This window comes from Anopheles gambiae, chromosome 3 (genome assembly GCF_943734735.2).
Source record: "Anopheles gambiae chromosome 3, idAnoGambNW_F1_1, whole genome shotgun sequence".
Taxonomy (NCBI): Eukaryota; Metazoa; Arthropoda; class Insecta; order Diptera; family Culicidae; genus Anopheles; species Anopheles gambiae.
This window is the reverse complement of record NC_064602.1, coordinates 74,298,564-74,317,604: the sequence shown is the minus strand read 5'-3', so window position 1 is coordinate 74,317,604 and position 19,041 is coordinate 74,298,564. Positions and strand designations below refer to the sequence as shown.

The 19,041-nt window shown below is 45.2% G+C and overlaps 1 protein-coding gene across 2 annotated transcripts in view; it reads left to right on the top strand.

The window, feature by feature from the left end:
• The window catches only part of LOC1270833 (uncharacterized), a 51,574-nt gene extending 33,828 nt beyond the window's left edge, over positions 1-17,746 (top strand). The window contains exons 3-10 of one of the 2 annotated variants that reach the window (XM_061656920.1): positions 5,094-6,641; positions 7,185-7,411; positions 7,712-7,865; positions 7,984-8,253; positions 8,705-8,983; positions 9,060-9,260; positions 15,673-15,851; positions 16,143-17,746. In XM_061656920.1, coding sequence (XP_061512904.1) covers positions 5,094-6,641; positions 7,185-7,411; positions 7,712-7,865; positions 7,984-8,253; positions 8,705-8,983; positions 9,060-9,260; positions 15,673-15,851; positions 16,143-16,625 — 3,341 coding nt within the window. In that variant the 3' untranslated portion in view covers positions 16,626-17,746. Of the gene's footprint in view, positions 1-5,093; positions 6,642-7,184; positions 7,412-7,708; positions 7,866-7,983; positions 8,254-8,704; positions 8,984-9,059; positions 9,261-15,672; positions 15,852-16,142 lie in introns of both variants that reach the window. The other variant, XM_061656919.1, reaches the window with a different exon arrangement.
• Positions 17,747-19,041: the final 1,295 nt, after the last annotated feature.

Genomic DNA, 19,041 nt, shown 5'->3' with positions numbered 1-19,041 from the left:
TCTTATTGGCCATCAAAAAATGCACTGATTCCTTGGTAAAATTTAATTTTTTTGGACATAAAACCGCTTCTTTCGTTAGATTAACCGTTAAGGATGGCTGCTTACATGGCAGTTTGTCACACAATTAGTGTCAGAAAAATGGCCAAACTCTGATCAAATGAAGGAACGAGGCCTACAACACATTTTATAACCTTCAAAAATGGGTAGGATAGGTTATGCATAAGTTAAAGAAATGATTTTCACCATCATGCTCCAATCATTTTACTCTCCCACCTTTAGTGCCTCTCTGACCGCTTGAAGTGCAATTGAAACAACAGAAATGCATTAATTTAGAAGGAAGTCACCAGCAGATTGATAATCATACATTTAATTCACGTCTACGTAGTGTTTGTCCAGTGTAAATAATTAAAAAGCTAGATTGACGAATACTTTTTGCGCACCCATTAAACGACTTTTTTTTAGTTTTTTATGTATTTTGGTTGCTATTGCACTATTTTAATGCTTTTTTTTTAGCAAAACGTGTGTATTGATGGTCTTTTTATCAAACCTCATCATTACTTTTATCGCTCCATACGTATTGAGGCCATAATTCGTCTTTTTCTGTAAAATATTCAGCTAGACGAATACTTTTTGGACTGACTGTACTTAGAATAAATCATTATTTAATTGCTATTTCTTTCCAGATTAAGCTTCTTTTGATTAGATCAGATCAAAACCGAAGTATTCCTTTGCCTTTATGCAGAAATTTCAATTCATTTGTTCACTTCTTTCCATTATTTGTTGCTGCCTATTCTAAGGTAATGCTTATCGCTTACCGTGGAAAACTCAGACCTTAACATTACAATAAGTGTCTTTTACTCACAATTACCAAAAGCACCCAAAAGCCGCGCAGCTTTGTCCAACCAACCCGAAACCATTACACCCCAACGCCAGTTACGGTAAAAGAAAATCAACATTCTTCCTTCCAATTGAATACATTTTTGGCTTGCAAAATACGTTTATCGCAGCTTCATTTCATTGTCTTTGCCCCCACCTCGGGCGGAATGTGGTGCATTCGACAGTTAAAAACGATGCAATTTCGCCAGCCAGCCACCCATTTTTGCTGGGATGGTTATCGGGGCTGCATTGTAATCGTATCTGTGGCTACAATTATCCACCGACCACGGGCACAACAAAAATGCATTCACAAAAAGAATGCTCCTTTACTTACACACCGAACAAGTACACGTTGAAACTTACCTTTTTCTGCTCTTCTGTCTGGACCTGGTCCTTGGAGATTACGGGATTTTTGGGAAGCTACCCTACAACACACAGAATCGCGCACCGATTGTGTTTTTTTCCACACCTACTTCCCGTTTACCATCGTTGACACCATCTCATTTAATCCCGCTTTAAGCGGCCAGTAACGATCCTAACGAGCATTGCATGTGAAAAACCATTTATAGGGGGGAAAAGGCACACATACACCCAAGCGAACAGCTTCGAGTAGCAGCAGATAAAGCACAATAAACACACGGCAGAGCGATGCAAAAACTTACGCCCGATCGCTGACAACGGTAGCAGCAAGCGGAGGGGTGAAAGCTCTGCCGGTAGGTAGATTTTCGAGCAGAAAAATCATTGTCAAGCCAACCGACCGGCCATTCGGACGAATGCACTACAACCGAAACCCCCACTGGTTTTTCAAAGGAGGGTTCGTCCCTTTTGTGGGCCGTTTTGTGCACCCTTGCAACGGTCGATGTGCAGTTGCAGCAGCAGATGCAGCAACACTAACCACGGGCTAGAAGTAAAAGCGACGATTGAAGAGAAGAGCAAAAAAAACAGAACACATCACAAATCCATCCCTTCACTTGTTTTCCCTTTTTTAACTTTTTTTGTTTTACCTCTGTTCTACGCTCAGTTGGATTTTAAAAACCTCCAACCAACCAGAAGAGGAAAAAAAACGAACCCCACACACTATCTGCTTCATCCGGCGAGCTGAGCTTATCGCTATGGATCAACCATCACCGACCACCGGCAACCACTGGCAAATGGGGCGTCAGTTCGCGGTGTCTTTGTGTGTGTGTGTGTGGTCGTCGTCCCTGCTCCCAGTACCAAACCTCCATTGCGTTGGTTCCCCGAAAACGTCATTTTGCATTGTGCAATTGTGCACTCGCAATCTCGCACCGGGAGATTACATTGTTCTTGGCCCGAGCCGAGGGTTTTATGCGCACAAATGAGCAAATGGAGCGATTTCGGCACCCTCTCTCTCTTCCCACGACCACAGGTTCTGCTTTTGCTTCCCCACCCTATGTATAGAAGCAATGAACGGTTTGGTAGATAAGATGAAATGAAGCTTTTTTGTTCATGTTTAAATCCTAGTTACAAAAATGGGGTTGAATTTTATGCAAATAAAAAGCTTTAATACCTTACAACAACAAAAAAATTACAAAACGCTTCAGCTTCGAAGAGATTTTGAAAGTCTCTGAAGTCTTTACAACACGAGCACGGTTCACACCAGTACATCAACTTCGTAAATAATGCAAATAAATAGGTATAAATAAATTAGGTCACCGATTCGGCCTCGTTCGGGTTGGATTATCCTGTTTAATAACTTTAAGACGCTGGTTAACGTGTCTGTACGGTCGGTCCCTTTGACCTCCACTTACAACATAAGCTACCCGTGACTGCGACCACCATCATCATCATCATTACCTTCATCATCTTCAATTGAAGATCTTTGTGTCTTATCAGCGAAAACAGTTCTCAAAAAATACAACCGAACAGGAACCGGCCAGAGCCTTCTGGACCGCATGCTTTCAAGTACACTTGCACCTCGCAACACAACATCATCCAAATCTCCCACCAAATTTCCTTCTTCAACTCATCGCTGACTCACGACTCTCGAAAAAGAAGAAGCAAAGGAAAACGAGAAGCACCATTAACGAGTGTTTTTGACTTCTGCTCTCTAATAAAATGATTCGATTTTTACGATCCATGCGAGGCGTCTTCCTAGCGCGCTTCTCGATACACACATTCGCGCAACCCAAACAGGGTCTTGTCCCAACGGGAGGGGGTGATGGTTCCTTTAGCGCTTTTATGCTTTTTCAAGGATGACCAAGCTGCCCGAAGACTAGGCACCCTGAAGGTTGATAGGAACGCGGGGAACGGGGAAAAATACGACACAGATGCTGTTGGGACACACCAAAACCAAAAAAAAAGGTTTTCCAAAATTCGCCGATAATATCGTTGTCTTTGGGAGACGCTATAAAAACACACACACACACAAACTCACCCGGGAAACTTCCCGTTTCACAAAAAAGGGAAACGAAGCAGATGCTGATAAAGGGAAGGAAGGTGTCCAATTCGTGCGATGGACATATTTGTAACAGAAATTTTCCCAAACCCAAGGTTCGCTGGGTAGAACTCTTACCGTAGAAGGTCTCGAATAAAAGGGGGAAAGAAAATGGCCAAGTCATTCGAAGAACAAATCTTGAACTTACTCCACCGTCCGCCGCGTCTACGGACAACCCCGTATCATGTGGAATGTGTACATGTGTGTGTGTGCGTGTGCCTTCAATGGCAACCCGAATCGGTAAGGCTACTTCACAGCTTCTTCTCCACGCCATTCCTTTGCCCAAGAAGCGAGAGAAAAGTTCACCGGAAGCAAATTGTTCTGTTGGAACGATTTCGGCCTCGTAACGTCTCGTTTTTTCCGTCGCCTTCTTCTTCTGAGCTGGACCTTAAAAACTTTTCTACTTACCCACCCTCCCGGCTACCGTCACGTGTATGTGTCCCTTGTTTGAAAGTTGATCGTTTGCGAAAGATGCTTACGGAAAAGGGCTTTTATTGGAGGGCAGTAGAACCTTTACCTTATCTTGTCTGTTTTGCCGTCTCTCTTTCCCCTTTTTTTTCTTTCTAAAATCAAGCCTGTCTATGAGCTTTGGGTCCGTTTGGGGGACAATTCGGGGACAATCTTCTTGACTAATAGCAGGATACAAATTATGGGTTGAAATGGGCGAAACAATTAGTGCCCAATGGAGGAAACGAATGCTGCGCTGCGAATGTTGGTACATTGGACTTGCAGCGCATGCTGACAGGACTGCTCCAAAGCACTTAGCAGAAATGTGTCTCAAATCAAAGTTATTCACGCTGAAACCATTTACAAGCAATAAAATAAATCAAAAACTATTCTATAACTATCGTTCAGGGTGCTAACTCTCCCAATTGAAGTTCGATTCTGTCAGATTTTACATAATATATTCTTCCGCAAGTACGGGAACCACAAGTCCAGCCGGACAACCCATCATCCCATTAGTTATGTATGTGTGTGTATGTCTGTCTGTATGAGCATGAGAACATAACACGTGCATAAATGTTGTTCGCCATTACAATTCCTTTTTCCCCTATGCCCCAGCCACGAGACGAACGCATAACATTTCACCCAGCATATAAGTGCTTTCGCTGATGGTTGCTTTCTTTTTCTTACGTAAATTCACTCCCGTGAAGGGGCAAAGTGGGGAGATAGAGCACACACACACACATCGTAGTCTACCGAGTGTTTAGGGAAAAAGTTTTATGAAATGGTTGGGTTTTTCGTTTCGAGGGAGATGGATATGGATATAATTCTAGTGTACGCGTTGCTTCAACTTCTTCACCCCACCAGGAGCACCCCTTCGATGCTGCAGGATTTGTTGCAGGAGTTTGGAGCTAGAATTTATTGGACCTGAGCCACGCCTTTTCTTTGTTCGCTTTCGGTAGATTCGTTTTGATAGATTACCCGAACGAGCCGGTTCTTGTCGGCGTCCCGTAGACCAGGAAGCAAAAATGGCTATCACTGTGGGAGGAAGAGCGAAGAGCGATGGGCAAGTAAGAACACATTTCCGAGACATGTTATTGTCGGATGTTCGTAGCGTGTCTATTCTAGAAAGTTGAATAGTTTTTTTTTCGCCCCTTGTGTCACTTTTGAACAAACTCATTTGGAGAGAATTATTGGAAGAAGGCGGTAGTTCCTGGAATGAAGCTGCTTCGTGATGGCAGCGATGTCATCCATTAAACTACGCACTAGTTTAAAAATATCTTATATCTTTCTCTCTTTGGCTGTCTTCTATCTTCAGGCTCGTTAACACACATCCTCCCCTTTACGGTGGTGCTGGCCAGCACCATTGCCGATCCGGAGCATCACAACCCACATCAACAGCAGCAGCAGCAGCAGCCAGCAAGCAATGTAGAAGATCTATACCACCGAATTCTAGATGACAACGAATTTAGCTCCCATGCCAACGTCCGGTTCAACCGGCACAGTGAGGCACGGGACCGGCTGGCCGCCTCCGCCGCCGCCACATCATCTCGCTGGCAGGACTCCACGTCCACACAGCGCGTCAACAACAATCGTAAGATTAATCTGGAGCCCAGCCACCGCAGCCCTGTCCCCAAACCCTCCAGCGTAGATAGCGTAATGAGCGGCCTGGACGAGCCCGCAGCGGACAGCGACCGAGCCGCACTCGAGGACGTGCACGAGCAGCGAGCGCTGTTCGAGCGGGAGGGCCTTAGCGCCGTGCTGCGTGATGCCGAGACGCACGGTACCGTCCCGCACCGGGTCGCACCGGTCGATCACTTTCCCGCCTATCGCCGGCATCGCCGATCGTTGCTGAGAAGGCGCTCGATCCGGTTGAAGGAGTCGGAGGGCGAAAAGCCGGCCGAGGTCGAAGAAGCTTCCAAGAAACCGCAACCAAACCACGCACCACAACCAACCGTGGATGCTAATTCCAGTGCACATCCTAACCTGCCCCGAACGTCCGGTGTTTCTTCAGGCAATCCAGGCAAGGCATCGGCGCCTACCGTGCCGCGTAACACCAACGACAACGGCTCGGCGAGTGGGCCGACCAGTGCCAAAGTCGAACACCTTTCAACCGTGACCGGTACGACCGAGCGAACAATTATGGCGTTGCCACCGTCGCCGTCGTCGTCGTCGTCAGCGTCCCCTTCACCACACCGTGCTGCTGCACCACATCCGGCCGCCATCGGCATCGACAGTTTCAATCTGCTCGACGACAGCGTCTACATTGCGCCCGCCCACGGTCTGCGCAATGACAGTGGCGGAGGCGCATCGGCACGCTTGCCCACCCTCGGCACCGACCTGACGCTTGACGCGAGCGGGAACATTTTCGGTCGCGAAAACTTCGACGAGCAAATTATCTTTCTCAATGGACCGGATCTGCTGGAGCCGGGCAGCGCCGAGCAGGGCCAGTCGGTAGGGAAGGTGGCACGGGAAGTCGCCCGTGAGGTGGAGATCGTTGGCGGGGGTTACGTGGCGGACGAGCCGCAAGCGCTGCCACTGCGGCCGATTATCCGCGGCCCGTCCGATGAGCACAATGTGGAGGAGGACAACGTGGTGGTGGTGTACGCCGACCAGCACGAAACGGTCCGGCTGAACTGTGAGGTCGATGCCGACGTCACCTCGAGCGTGTGGCTCAAGGATGGCCAGATAGTGCACGTGATGGACAAAAAGTCACGCACCGCGGACATCCGGTTCGTGCGGGAGCCGCTCGGCGGGCTGACCATCGCGAACGTGATGCTGGAGGACGATGGCGTGTGGCAGTGTGAGGCGGAGAATGCGCGCGGCTTCTTCTTCAACGGCCGGCCGATAAAGCTGATCGTGCTGGGTAAGTTCTACGCTGCATTCCGTTCGATCTTAAGGGGAAAGAGTGCGCCTGCAGTTCGTGATAACTTACTATTCAAGCGTGATGCTCTTGTGATAAACTATATATTCAATTTATTTTTCGAAAAGACGCTCCTCGAAGCGCCATCAAATGTCGCACTTGACATGAGAGCAGAACAGACGAAGATTGCTCGGTCGAAGGAAACCATTGCCGTAGCTGCAACGATCCATTTGATGTTAGAGATATATTGGTCCACACAAACACATACACACACAAATACCGTGCACACAATCTATCTCTGCCATCAATCAGGAACGAGGGACAAAGTTTGCACACGGCAAACGCCCTCCGTTCCGTTGCCAACAAATGGTAACATAAATTTAGCATTCCTGCCCACGCAAGGCACGCAGGAGATTGCACTGTAGTTGTGGTAGTAGTAGTGGTAGTAGTAGTGGTAGCATTTCTTTCCCACTTGGGACACTTCAATCACAGCGCGGCATTGACGCACGACACGGACCGCTCACCCGAACCTATCATTTGTTGCAGATCCACCGAAGGAACCGTACCTGCTGATCGATTCCCGCCGGCTCGATGCGGGCAACATGTTCATCCCGGTGAAGGAAAACTCCGAGCTAGCGCTTGCCTGCGTCAGCGAGGGCGGCAACCCGAAGCCCACCCTCACGTGGGAGGTGCTGCTCAGCCCCGGCATCGACCGGCATGCACAGAAAATTTCCAGCGAAGTACTGGAGCTGCAGGAGATCCAGAAGGATAAGGTGAGTCTATAGACTAAAAGGGGTTGTAAGAAACGCTGAGTGTGTGTAGTGGCGTAGGCTTGTACAGTGAGCTTGTCGCCTGAATTAAGTCGTGCTTGTGTCTGATGCATGATGGATGTGAAATGGAAATTAGTCAGCACAGAGCAACATAGACAAAGAGTGAGCAATGTGAAGAGAGAACAGAGAACACACAGGGAAAGTATTTTCAATTTCGCTTGTTCGACACCGTACCCGTGCCTTGCAGGGCTGGTCCAAAAGTTTCATTTTCTTTTTTTTTCGTTGATGCTCCCTTCCCAGCAGGATAAGGAACCGTACAAGATCAATGCCGGCGCCGTGTCGGAGGTGAAGCTGCCCGCCGTCTTCCGGGTGCACCACAACGCCCGCATCCTCTGCATCATGGAGCATCCGACGCTGAAAGTGCGCCAAAACGCATCGATCCTGCTCGATGTGCAGTGTGAGTGGAATTTTTCATTAGCCCTACCGCCACTGCTCGTTTGATGCAGGGGCAACATGCAATTTTCCCTTTTGCTAACTTTACGCCACTTCCACCCCTTTTTATCTCCTTACTCCAGACACTCCCTCGTTCGCCATCACGCGCACGCCCGGGTTCGGCTATCCGCTGCGGGAAGGGATCGAAGTTTCGCTCAAGTGCGATGTCGATTCGAACCCACCGAGCACGCCGCTGTGGCAGAAGGACGATGGTGATCCGCCGGTGCCGCAGACGGGCGACGGCTTTCTCAACTTTAGCTCGATCCGGCGCGAACACTCCGGCTGGTACAAGTGCACCTCGAGGCATCTCAACTTTCAGTACTCGAGCATCGGATATTATCTCAGCGTGCGATGTGAGTAGCGGTTGTCGGTTTTGTCTTTCGTTTCGTTTCCAATATTTTGCATGTACGATTGTTCGTGTTTTTTGTTTGTAGTTTTGCCCCTCCGGTTTACTCATGAAAAGTAGCTTCTCGATTGCATCCAATTGATGGGTTGCGAAACCGGGTGTCTTTTTTCTTGGATACATTTCCGGAATTGTTTGAAGTCTTCAAGACCTCGTTGATAGTTTCTGATAGGAAAGTAACAATCACAATTAGAATTTTCATTCATTGTTGAATTGTTTGAAGTCTTCAAGACCTCGTCGATAGTTTCTGATAGGAAAGTAACAATCACAATTAGAATTTCGTATTATTTTTGCCGTACACCAGCCTAAATTCGATTAAATGTTATGTACAAACTTCCGCAAATACTCTGGAATTTCTTCCAACACATTGAATTCTAACAATCAATTCTCCCATTTCTCAGACGAACCAGTCGACGTAACATCCGAACCGGTCGAGCAGGATCTTCCAATGTCACCGTCTTCCTCCAGTTCCTCCTCGTCCTCCGCCTCCTCCTCCTCGTCGTCTTCCTCATCGTCCGTCTCGATGCCATCGCCCGGGAGCTCTCTTCCGGGAGGATCCCCCAACGGAGCCGTCTCCCAGCCGGGCGCCGCTGGCACAGATCAAACCGGAACCAATCCCTTCAAAGCTGGTCAGATGGAAGTTGAGCTCGGTGGCTCCGTGACCCTGCAGTGTCCACAAGGTTTGTAGCACACAATTACTAGCTAAATGACTGGCCCCATGTTCCCGCTTACCATCTCTCGCTTGCACTCCTCCAGGTTCGCTCGGTTGCTGGTCCCATCTGGATCCAATGACGGCCCGGCTGAAAGGGCTCGGGGCCGGTATCTACACACCCACGGGGCAGTTTTCCCTCAAGGATGTCGTGTACCAGGACGCCGGGACGTACAAATGCGTTGGCCAGAATGCAAACAATCGCAAAAAGCTCGAAGTGCTGCAAACCGTCTCCATTGCCGTCAAAGGTAAGAGCTGAGCTAAAGCGCGATCGCGTGTGTGTACTCTCCTGCATGCCTTCAATTTCGATAATAGACACAATTATTTACCGAACTCGGTGCTAGCTGCCACCCAACAAGAACTGATTTCTCGCTACTGTTTTATTCATCGAAGAGCCTCGAGTCTGGTGGTGGTGCTGCTGCTGCTATCTTGGTCACATTGCGCTGCGAGCGCGAACAATTTGCTGCAATATTAATACAATTTGTCCTATCTGCTTGATTAATGTAGCCGTTTATAGGCAATTGATTGGGAAGTTTCCTTGCTCACAAACAGACACATACTCACACAAACACTAATCAATGTGCCTGGAAGCGGTTGCTCCAATCACAGTTCAAGTTCTAGCGTCTTCTTCGTGTTCAAAAATTAATGCTTCAATTATTCAGCTCCAAATTACTTCAATCCATCCGCCGCCATAAACGACGCCGAGAATCGGTTGGACGGGTCGTAATTTGATGGATCGTAAAAAATGAAGCCGGGCTGGCGAGCTTATTGGAGCAAGCTATACCGATGCCACTGTGCAGCAAATGTCAAAACGTTTGACGGTTGACGGTTAAATAATAAATTATAAAATCGACCATAATTTGCAATCACAATGGGACGGACTCATCCACACATACACGCACAAGAGCCATTTCGAACGATGGTGGTTCTCTTCAGGATGTAATTTTTTATTGAAACTCCAAGGGAAACTGCTGGAAATCTGAAACAAAAGCTATTTCGGAAGAGCTATTCAAGCAAATAATTGACTTATGGATGAGAAATTGCCCTGCAAGATTTTTTTCCATTCCTTTGTCGCTGTGCCATTGATTGGTCCTATTTTAAGTACGTGTCTGCAATGATTGGGACGTACATTAAATTGAGAATGTCAAATTCCGATCATTGGCAATTGAAGCATTTCGACAAAGTCCTGTAGTATCTTACATCTGTAGGTTATGAATTTAGCATTCTTCCTTAATAATCTATGTCAGAGTTCCCAAGAAACATTTCCTATAGCTTTTACACTTAAACATGTCTAAAGAATGCTTTACTATGAGTGTACTGAGCCACATAGTTTTAACATGTATTTTGAAGATGCTTAACAGTCTTCAAAGTTGTTGAAACTTTAAAACGTTCTGAAGGCGATTATAAGACTGTCTGTTAAAACTATAATAGGAGTCACATAGTTTTAACATGTCTTTTAAAGATGCTTAACAGTCTTTAAAGGTGTTAAAACGTTCTGAAGGCGATTATAAGACTGTCTTATAAGATTTAAAAGATGTCTGGCTTTAACCATCCAGTAAACGTATTCGTAAGCATATTTTAAGACTCGTTATTTGAGACTGGGACACCAAGATCAAATGATCTTATAAAATGCGTTAAGTCTTGAATGAAGGGAACTTGGAACAAACTATACAGGCTGTATGTGAGATACGCTATTAACGCAAATTGTGAAGAAGCAGTTTTAGCCATTATATATTTAAGTTTCTTTTCCTTTTGCTTGCAGTGAGTGGTTATTATTCAATCATGTTGCTATTAACTGATATTGTATCAAATCAATCAAATGTGTGCAAAGAACTGTCAAATTCAGAAACCCACGATTGTGTAAATTTGCATATACCAGAATCAGTATCTCGGACACTACATGTACGTGGAGAGTCTTAAAACTTGTTAGTCTGTACAAGTGCTTACTAAAGCTATGTGCTGTTTAAACTATCTTAGCCACACAAACAGCACTACAAATCAACTGAACTTGTGATCAAGAAAGTCCTCTTGATCTTAAGCCAATGGAATCCATTTTAATGCTTACGATTATTGATTTGTGTATCCAAAATGAGTCAGTCATGTTTATAAACCAATTCATATTTTACAAGGCAAATAGAAAAATGGCAATTTTCCAAAAGTTTTACCCGTCATTTTTTAAGATGCCACGGCCTTGTAAAAGCTTTTTGTGCAAATTGAGGGCGTTTCAATGAAAACTATATTTTTGAAATAATTTATTTTCATACTAAAAAGTTGCTGATTATTAAGGCCATTTGATATTTTTTAAATTATTATATTGTATTTCAAAAGTGAAATTTTCTTGGCATGGATATCTGCTCTTACGCGAGCGATTTCAAAATCAGAAAAAAATGAAGACAACATCATAATTATCAAATAATTCTCAACCATTATTATGACTTCAGAATCATTACTTTTTTTCCGTCTCAAGAACATATCCATAGCAATAAGCTGTAATTTTGATAATTTATTTACGCCTCACATCTTAAAGGTCTAGAAATGTCTCAACAGAGTTCTGTAGATGGGCCCTATCAGTCTTAAGAGAGTTTATTATAGTCTTATTAGGTCATACAAGACATTCAAATGAAAAAGGGAGGCTTAATGGAATAACCTTAACAACATCGTTAAAACTATGATAAGATTTAAAATGTTACTTGGGTTGATTATTTCCTGTAAGTAATTTAAGTTTAAACGATTCATTGCTGCTGGGAATGAGGATACTTTTACCTTATATATACCTAAAATCCTAATATCCTTAGTTGTAGAGTTTTGCTCTAGCTATTTCTGTGATGTTGAGATGTTGAGCAAACATTTTATCTTTAATGATCTGACATTTAACTCACTATGAACAAAGTTCAAATGGTAAGAAAAACTCTGTATGTATCCATCCATTTAAATCGTACTACTACATCCAATAATCTATAATTAAAATCATCCGGATTTAAAAACTGCAGTAAATTACATCCTTGTAGTCCCATTAAACTACCCCAAGCCATCTATTTTAGCCGGAGTCAGGCTACGTTCGCAAAGTTTTCAACACACTTGCAAACGCTCTCGGCGAGACCATTTAAACTTTTACCTCCATCCATCTCATGAGGATACAATTACGACCGGGAAAAACGAGTTCCCCTTCACAGTCCAAAGTACGCTGTTTCACGCTATCCAAATTTTGGCCGTCCCTCGAAAAAAGCTCCCAACTCGAAACTCTCGAAAGTGTCGCCCGAAATGTTCACTTTCAATCGCTCTCGAATCTGCACACCATTACGATAATTGAAACTCTGCTTTACAACTTCCCTCCCTGAAGCCCTCCCAGCATCCCGCACCCGCCCTTGCTAACTGGTGGCTGCCAACCGGCCCAACCGACCTTCCAGCTGCTGAATTTTGCGCTCCAAAGCACCCCGGCAAAGGCGCACACTTGCAAACCGCGTTGTTTACGTTGTGGCAGAGTTCCGTTTTCCGTTGTTGTGCCTTGTGTGCCGCCATCGCCACGGCCGGATGGCTTTGGGATGCGTCCTGACGAATGGCGGCAGTATGCCATTGCTTCGCAGTCGGATATCCGGCGCTGTAGCGGGCTGCTACATCTCCGCACACGCGGGCGTGCGTGTGGCACCGGCGAGTCTGAAGCGACTGTCGCTGACATGCGAGTGAATGTTTCACCAGCCGTCGTCACCTGCGCCCGAACGTTTCGGTGCAGTACAGTACCCCCGACGGTGGTGTTTTCGGTGGAAAGTTGTGGGCAAATGTTCAACAGGATGTGTGCCCGGCTGAACATGCCCGGCCTGGCTGGGTGCAGCAGAACGGTGCAAAACGGTGTCCGAATTTGTTCACGTTCCGCGGGTACTGGCACTGTTCGTATTTATTTACTAGCACTTTCTCGTGGCCCGTCCGTTCGGTGCAGCGGTACCAAACGCTTGGTGGTAAATTAGTTTTGCGGTTACAAATCAGACACAACGGCACCCAAGTGGATGTGTTTGGGGTGCGTTTGTTTTAAGCGCTGGCGTTTGCTTTCGAGCGGCACTGTTGTGATAAAAGGGATTTGTATTGTTTTGTTGTTTAGATTGTTTGCTTCTCAGGCTCAGGAAATAGCAACTTTGCTGATGTAACTTACGATGAATGTCACAGATGGTGATCAGTCTTCAAATTAGAAGATAACCACAAACATATGAAAGAGTTAAAAAGAGGATATCACACACATAACATAATAAACACTCAAAATATCGTGAGTAACAAAGAAAATATATTTTAAAAAAAACATAGAGAAGAAGCATAATAATTCACAAAAATATATATTACCACCGCAAAACTTAATAAAAAGAACCTAAAAAAAACAAGGAATTCAGCCAAACTTATAGCTCTTTGTGGCGTATTCATCAAATGAAATTAGATGCAAATACGTGCCAGAATCGTTGAATCGTTGACAGCAAAACCAAATAAAGGCCAGTTTTTTATGTTCATCATTCCGCTGAGCAAAGACCATCCACCCAAACAAAAGCTTGACAAATAAAATAAAGATTAAAATAAATATATCACGCACACACGCGCACCGCTCTTGGACACACATGCCATTGTTTTATGCCTATGTTGCCCTGATGTTGCCAGCAAATAATCCACCACAACACCCTGGGCTCGGCTTTTGTTGTGCGAAATTCAATTTCCATTTCACATAGTAAAGTCAACATTGAAGGAGAAAATTGAATCACCAGAGCGGGAGTGGGTGGCAAAACTGGGGCGAAGATAACACACACACACACACACACACACACACACACACACACACACACACACACACAGGCACAAAAAAAACGATTCGACACAGCGCTTGACCGGGCAGAAGCACGCACGCACTATTGTTTAACGCGCCACAGACAATTTCATTCCAATGTCCGTAATGTGTTTGGGATTTCTTGCGCTGTTTTGTTGCGTTTTTTACCCAATGATTGAACCCATTGGACACAAACGCATTTAGATGTCGAGATGTGCAGAAGGTGGCATTTTTTTGGGGAAGTTTTCCACCACCCATGCTAGCTGGTACGCGTGTGTTCGCTTGCACCAATACTCTGTGTGCGAGCTTAGAGCAAACAGACGGTGAGCAAATTTGACAAATCGAATCGTCGCTGCGAAGTGTTTGCTTTAACACAATTTCGAGGTGTGTATTTTTTGAGAGTGTGTGTGTGCGTGTGTGCGAGGACATTGAGGACATGTGGGCCCTTCCTGTCACATTCCACGTTTGACACATGATATATTTGCTTTCTGCCATCAATGTAGAGTGCGCTTTTCTTCCATTTGTGTGTGTGCTGCTGACATGAAACTAGACAGAGACAACCAAAAAAGGTTTAAAAATATCTCAAAAGCTTAGAGTGCTTAACAACAATACACAATAAACCGAATGGAGAGGTCTAGCGTACACCACCTCCGATACCAAGTGGATTAAAATTTCAAACCCCAGAAGCCGATGCATTCGATGGAGCACCGGAGTGCGCATAAGAATTTCATGCACTTTCCCAACAACAAAAAAGCCCCTTCGCCAATCATTGCCATTGACTTATACGCCTCTTGTATAGCTCGACAATACACAATGCGCTCTACTCAATACAATCATTAAAATTGCAATGCACCGCCACATACATAGCTAGCAAATGTTTCTCGGGTTTGCTGGTATAATTTTTTCCCCATTTTCTTTCTCTTATTTCTTTTTTGTCAAAACGCTGCACTCCAGCACACTCCATCACGCAAAACTCGCGGCGGTTTACCGCGCGATGTCAAACCGAGCGCGAATTGAATATTTATGATCGTTGTTGAATAAATGAATTTGACAGCTTTGGTTGACCGACGAGTGGTGGTTTGTTCCTCCACCCTCCCTTGTTGCACTCTTTCCATTTCAAATGGAGTTATTACACACGCGCCCGCAACAACCAAACGAACAAAACGAAAAAAAAAGGATAAAACATTTAACAGCGCAACACCGGGATTCCTGGTAAGGGCAAATTGTCAGCATTCTGGAAATCGGAATTCGTACAAAACCGTTTACCACGCTAATGGCACTAGTTAGCGTGCCGTGTTTCGCTTGTAGTCCACCATTACCCTCCCCTCGTTTCACCAAGTAAGATAAAAGCGGCCGGGTTTAATAACACACCTTTCGGGTGAAATTTATGCAATCGTCCCGGTGTTGCATTAAAACATTATTTCTGGCAAATCGGTCGCCGCCTACAGCCCCCCCGTTTTTTGGCCTCGAATGATTCATGGAAGGTCCCAGGATGCGCATATTCTAATATCGTTCGTAGATCCTTTCTCTCTTTTTCTCTGAGTACTTTTGTAAATTTAATGTATCTTTCTTCGGTTGGGACGGTCCAGTTGACCACTTTTTTCATTTAATACGTCCCTCGAGAGTTGTCTCATTTAATGGAAGTCATTACTTTCGGTTGGACATTCCACCCCGTTGGACATTCGCGAGCGAGGAACATTCCACCCCGTCTGGCGTGCTGACATGCTAGACTGAAAGGGAGAAAAAAGAAGCAAAACAATAATATTAAAATACATTTCATTTGTACAAGCGATAAAGTTAAAATGGAGTTTTCAACTGTTCTTTCTCTCTATTTTTTTTTTTGTTTTTTGGCCTAATTACAGGAGCTCCAAGTGTAAGTGCCCGCAACATGACACCCGTCGCCTACCCGGGCTCGCCGCTCCATCTGTCGGTGGAGTTCTGTGCCAACCCGCCGGCGTATGCGGCCCGCTGGCTGCACGGCGATCGGGTCTACACGCCCGGCAACCAGTACGGGACGGACGTGCTCGCCTATGGTTTCATCGTAAGTAGCCGTTTAGAAACGTTCAAATTAATCACCACAAACAGGCCAGGGAGTAGCGCAAACAGAGCAGATTGTCTAAAACTTCGACCTCGAAACTCTTAAATCCACTTTCGGTTGATTGCAAACGTGACCCGCCGGATCAGTGCTGGACGTGAAGGACGTTGCAAATCAACTCAAAGTGTGCCATCTCGATCGTTCATTCCAAGTCAGAGATTTCCCTCAATTTCTCTGACGAGTACTGTATCCTTCTGATTGCTTTGCATTCTTCCTCCCTCCCAAAACAAAAACCAGGACTTACCGACACCATTCTGCAAGGAGGCACGTCTGACCTACGTGCACATGCACGAGAAGGTCCCTCGAACGTTCTACTTCATCGTTTCCTCGCCCGGCGGCGTCGCGGAAGCGGTCTTCAAAGTCAACTACACGCTCAAACACAAGCAGATGGGATCGGGTGCGTCCGGTGCCGGTTCCGGTACCTTCGGTAGTCCCTTCTCCCTTTCCTCCTCTGTTTCGTCATCCTCCGGTTCGGGCACCACCGTTACCGGGGGCAGCTCGGGATACAAGATCAACACCAACACGATCAACACCGTGCCGGGGAACGGGCTGGACGATGACGAGGAGCTGATGGAGCCGGAAGAGATACACTTCCCTATCTTCGGCACGGGTGGCAGTGCGGGTGGCCGTGGATGGGTGCTTCATGCGGCCGTTCTTGCCGCGAGCAGTTTGCCACTCATCGTGATGGCAGTCAGCAGCAGTCCTTATTATTGTCTATAGTAAGTCCACTAGTGATCTAACTCTAATCTTATGCGGTAACTGTAACTTTCAATTTAATTTGATGGCTCTCTTGTTTCACAAACTAACGTCTAACGTCCCTTTCGACAACTTACTCTGTGCGATATAATGAGGAAAGGTTGTTTAAAGAAGCTGTTTGTAACGTTTCCAGTAGTTTTTGGGCAACTCTTTTTGGTATTTAAATTGAAGACCATCAAGGGTCATCAACGTCTCGTACGTCTCTTACTCTTGTATCAGCTCTAAATCCTGACCGATCTCTCTAAAACTTCAAACTTTCACCTTGCTATTCTCCCTCTCCCGTTATTGTCAATCTACTGATTGTTGCAAAGAGCTCTAATAGATGAGACCATTTGTACATGTGCGCCTTCCCGTGGCGATCTCTCTGTCACTCGCAACGTGCACACACGGAAACGATCGAGCTATACACATCCGAACCAGAACCACAATGTACACCATGTCCTTCTGACTGGGAACTTTGGGAACGTTGGGTGATCATTTTCCACCAACCAATACTACATTGTAACAGGTGCAACTTATTGCAAACCAACATTTAATGTACACAAAAGTGCGTAGAACGAAAAACAAACACCTTAAACGAGCTGGAAATGGACCTAATGGAGTAAAGTTTTTGATCGAAATATATTTACCAAATGCGCGCCCCCCGTGATTTTATGAGCTGGTTGAGAGAACCCAACCAAAAGTGAGAGATACAGAGAGAGTGATGTTGACAATGATACAAGTTGATGCAAAAAATGAGCAAAGATATAATGGTGCTTCAATTGCGGTTCTTCGTTACAGTTCCTTTCAATTTCTTTGTTTTTTGGTGCCAAAACGTTGGCTCAATTTCGGCTCATTGTAGGCTGAAATGAGATGTGGCTGTTCAGAACAAAAGAAACAAAAACGCAGTGACGCACTAACCTGTACATATTAGCCAAACAAACCTAACTCCCACGGCCCCCTCCCATCAAACGGATAACAAATCGTCACCTAAGTTAAGCATTGTTTTGTATCACTTGTGTCCATAACGGTTGGCATCCGTTTCGTATGCGTCATCGTTGTTGTGTAAAGACAGACCTACTAGTTTCGCATGTAAGATCAAACATCAAGGAAGAAAGAGATAACAAAAGAAACAAACAACTTTTAGGGAATTAGGTGCTAGTTAAGGTAAAATAAATGGGAATACATACAAGCATTGATTGGTTTATAAAGAAACTAAAAAGGAGATTCGAGAGACGAAGAGAATAAAACGTTTGAACATCGTTTTGTTAACATAGTGATACAAGCGGGGTAGTAGAGGAATACCGTGAGCGGGCACGTATCTACAGGAATGGTGCCAATATTTCCACACAATTTGGAGGCAAAAGGCAAAGAGTAAAAATATGCTGAAGTTTTCTAGAGGCCGAACAAATGGTACGATGGACTCTTTTAATTGCAAACTTGCTAGCGGCACACTAATCTCTTCCACCAGACGGGCAAGAGAAAGAGAAATACTAACAAGACGGATGCTCTCTATGCTCCCTCATCTACAGTCTCTCTCCATCTGTCTCTCTTTCTTCCCAACGAAATGGAGCACACTAATTACTGGCTTGTTAAAATGCTTACTGTAAACTGTACACTATCCCTTAACGAACAGAGCGGTATCTTTCCTATCCTAACCTAAACACTGCACTACAGTCTAGCAAGGTGGGCGTTTGGTGGGGCTCTCTGAGCCCCCAGCATCCCTGTACATGCCACCCGCAGTAAGACATTGTTGTTGTCATTTATCGCTTATCAGTTCCACTCTGTAGTATAAACCTGTGTCATCATCGTCATCATCTAGCGATAAGTTACTACTGCACCACTCCATTTCGCCTCACTAGCAACGATCGTGATCGAGATAATGATCGGTTAAAGGGAAGTAAGAAAAATTACCATAAAACACATGATCAACACATCATCCCTATCGTTTCCACACTAATTGCTATTTCCCACTATCTACATCTACTAGAGAAAAGACACAAAACAAAACACTCCTCCAACACTACTCCAGAGTCCAGAGTCCATGAATAAGTTAACACACTCGCGAACGTGGCGCGGGAAAACCACACAAAACAAGGATTGAGGAAGGATTGTTAGAGGTGTTTCCCCGAAAAACGCGAACCTTGCAGGGCGACAGCCCGTTGTAAATAAAGCGCAAAAGCGTTGAGGTTAGAAGGAGGGAGCAAGCGAAGAAAATGCAACAAAACAAAGCCAAAACTAATACTAATAAAAAAAAAAAAACAAACAAACCACGAGAACAAAACTGACCGATATTATACTGTGAATTAAATTTCGGGGAGCTCAACGGCGAGCAGATAACCCCCCACAAAACGAGTAGATAACACACATACAGATACACAAAAACACACACACACATACG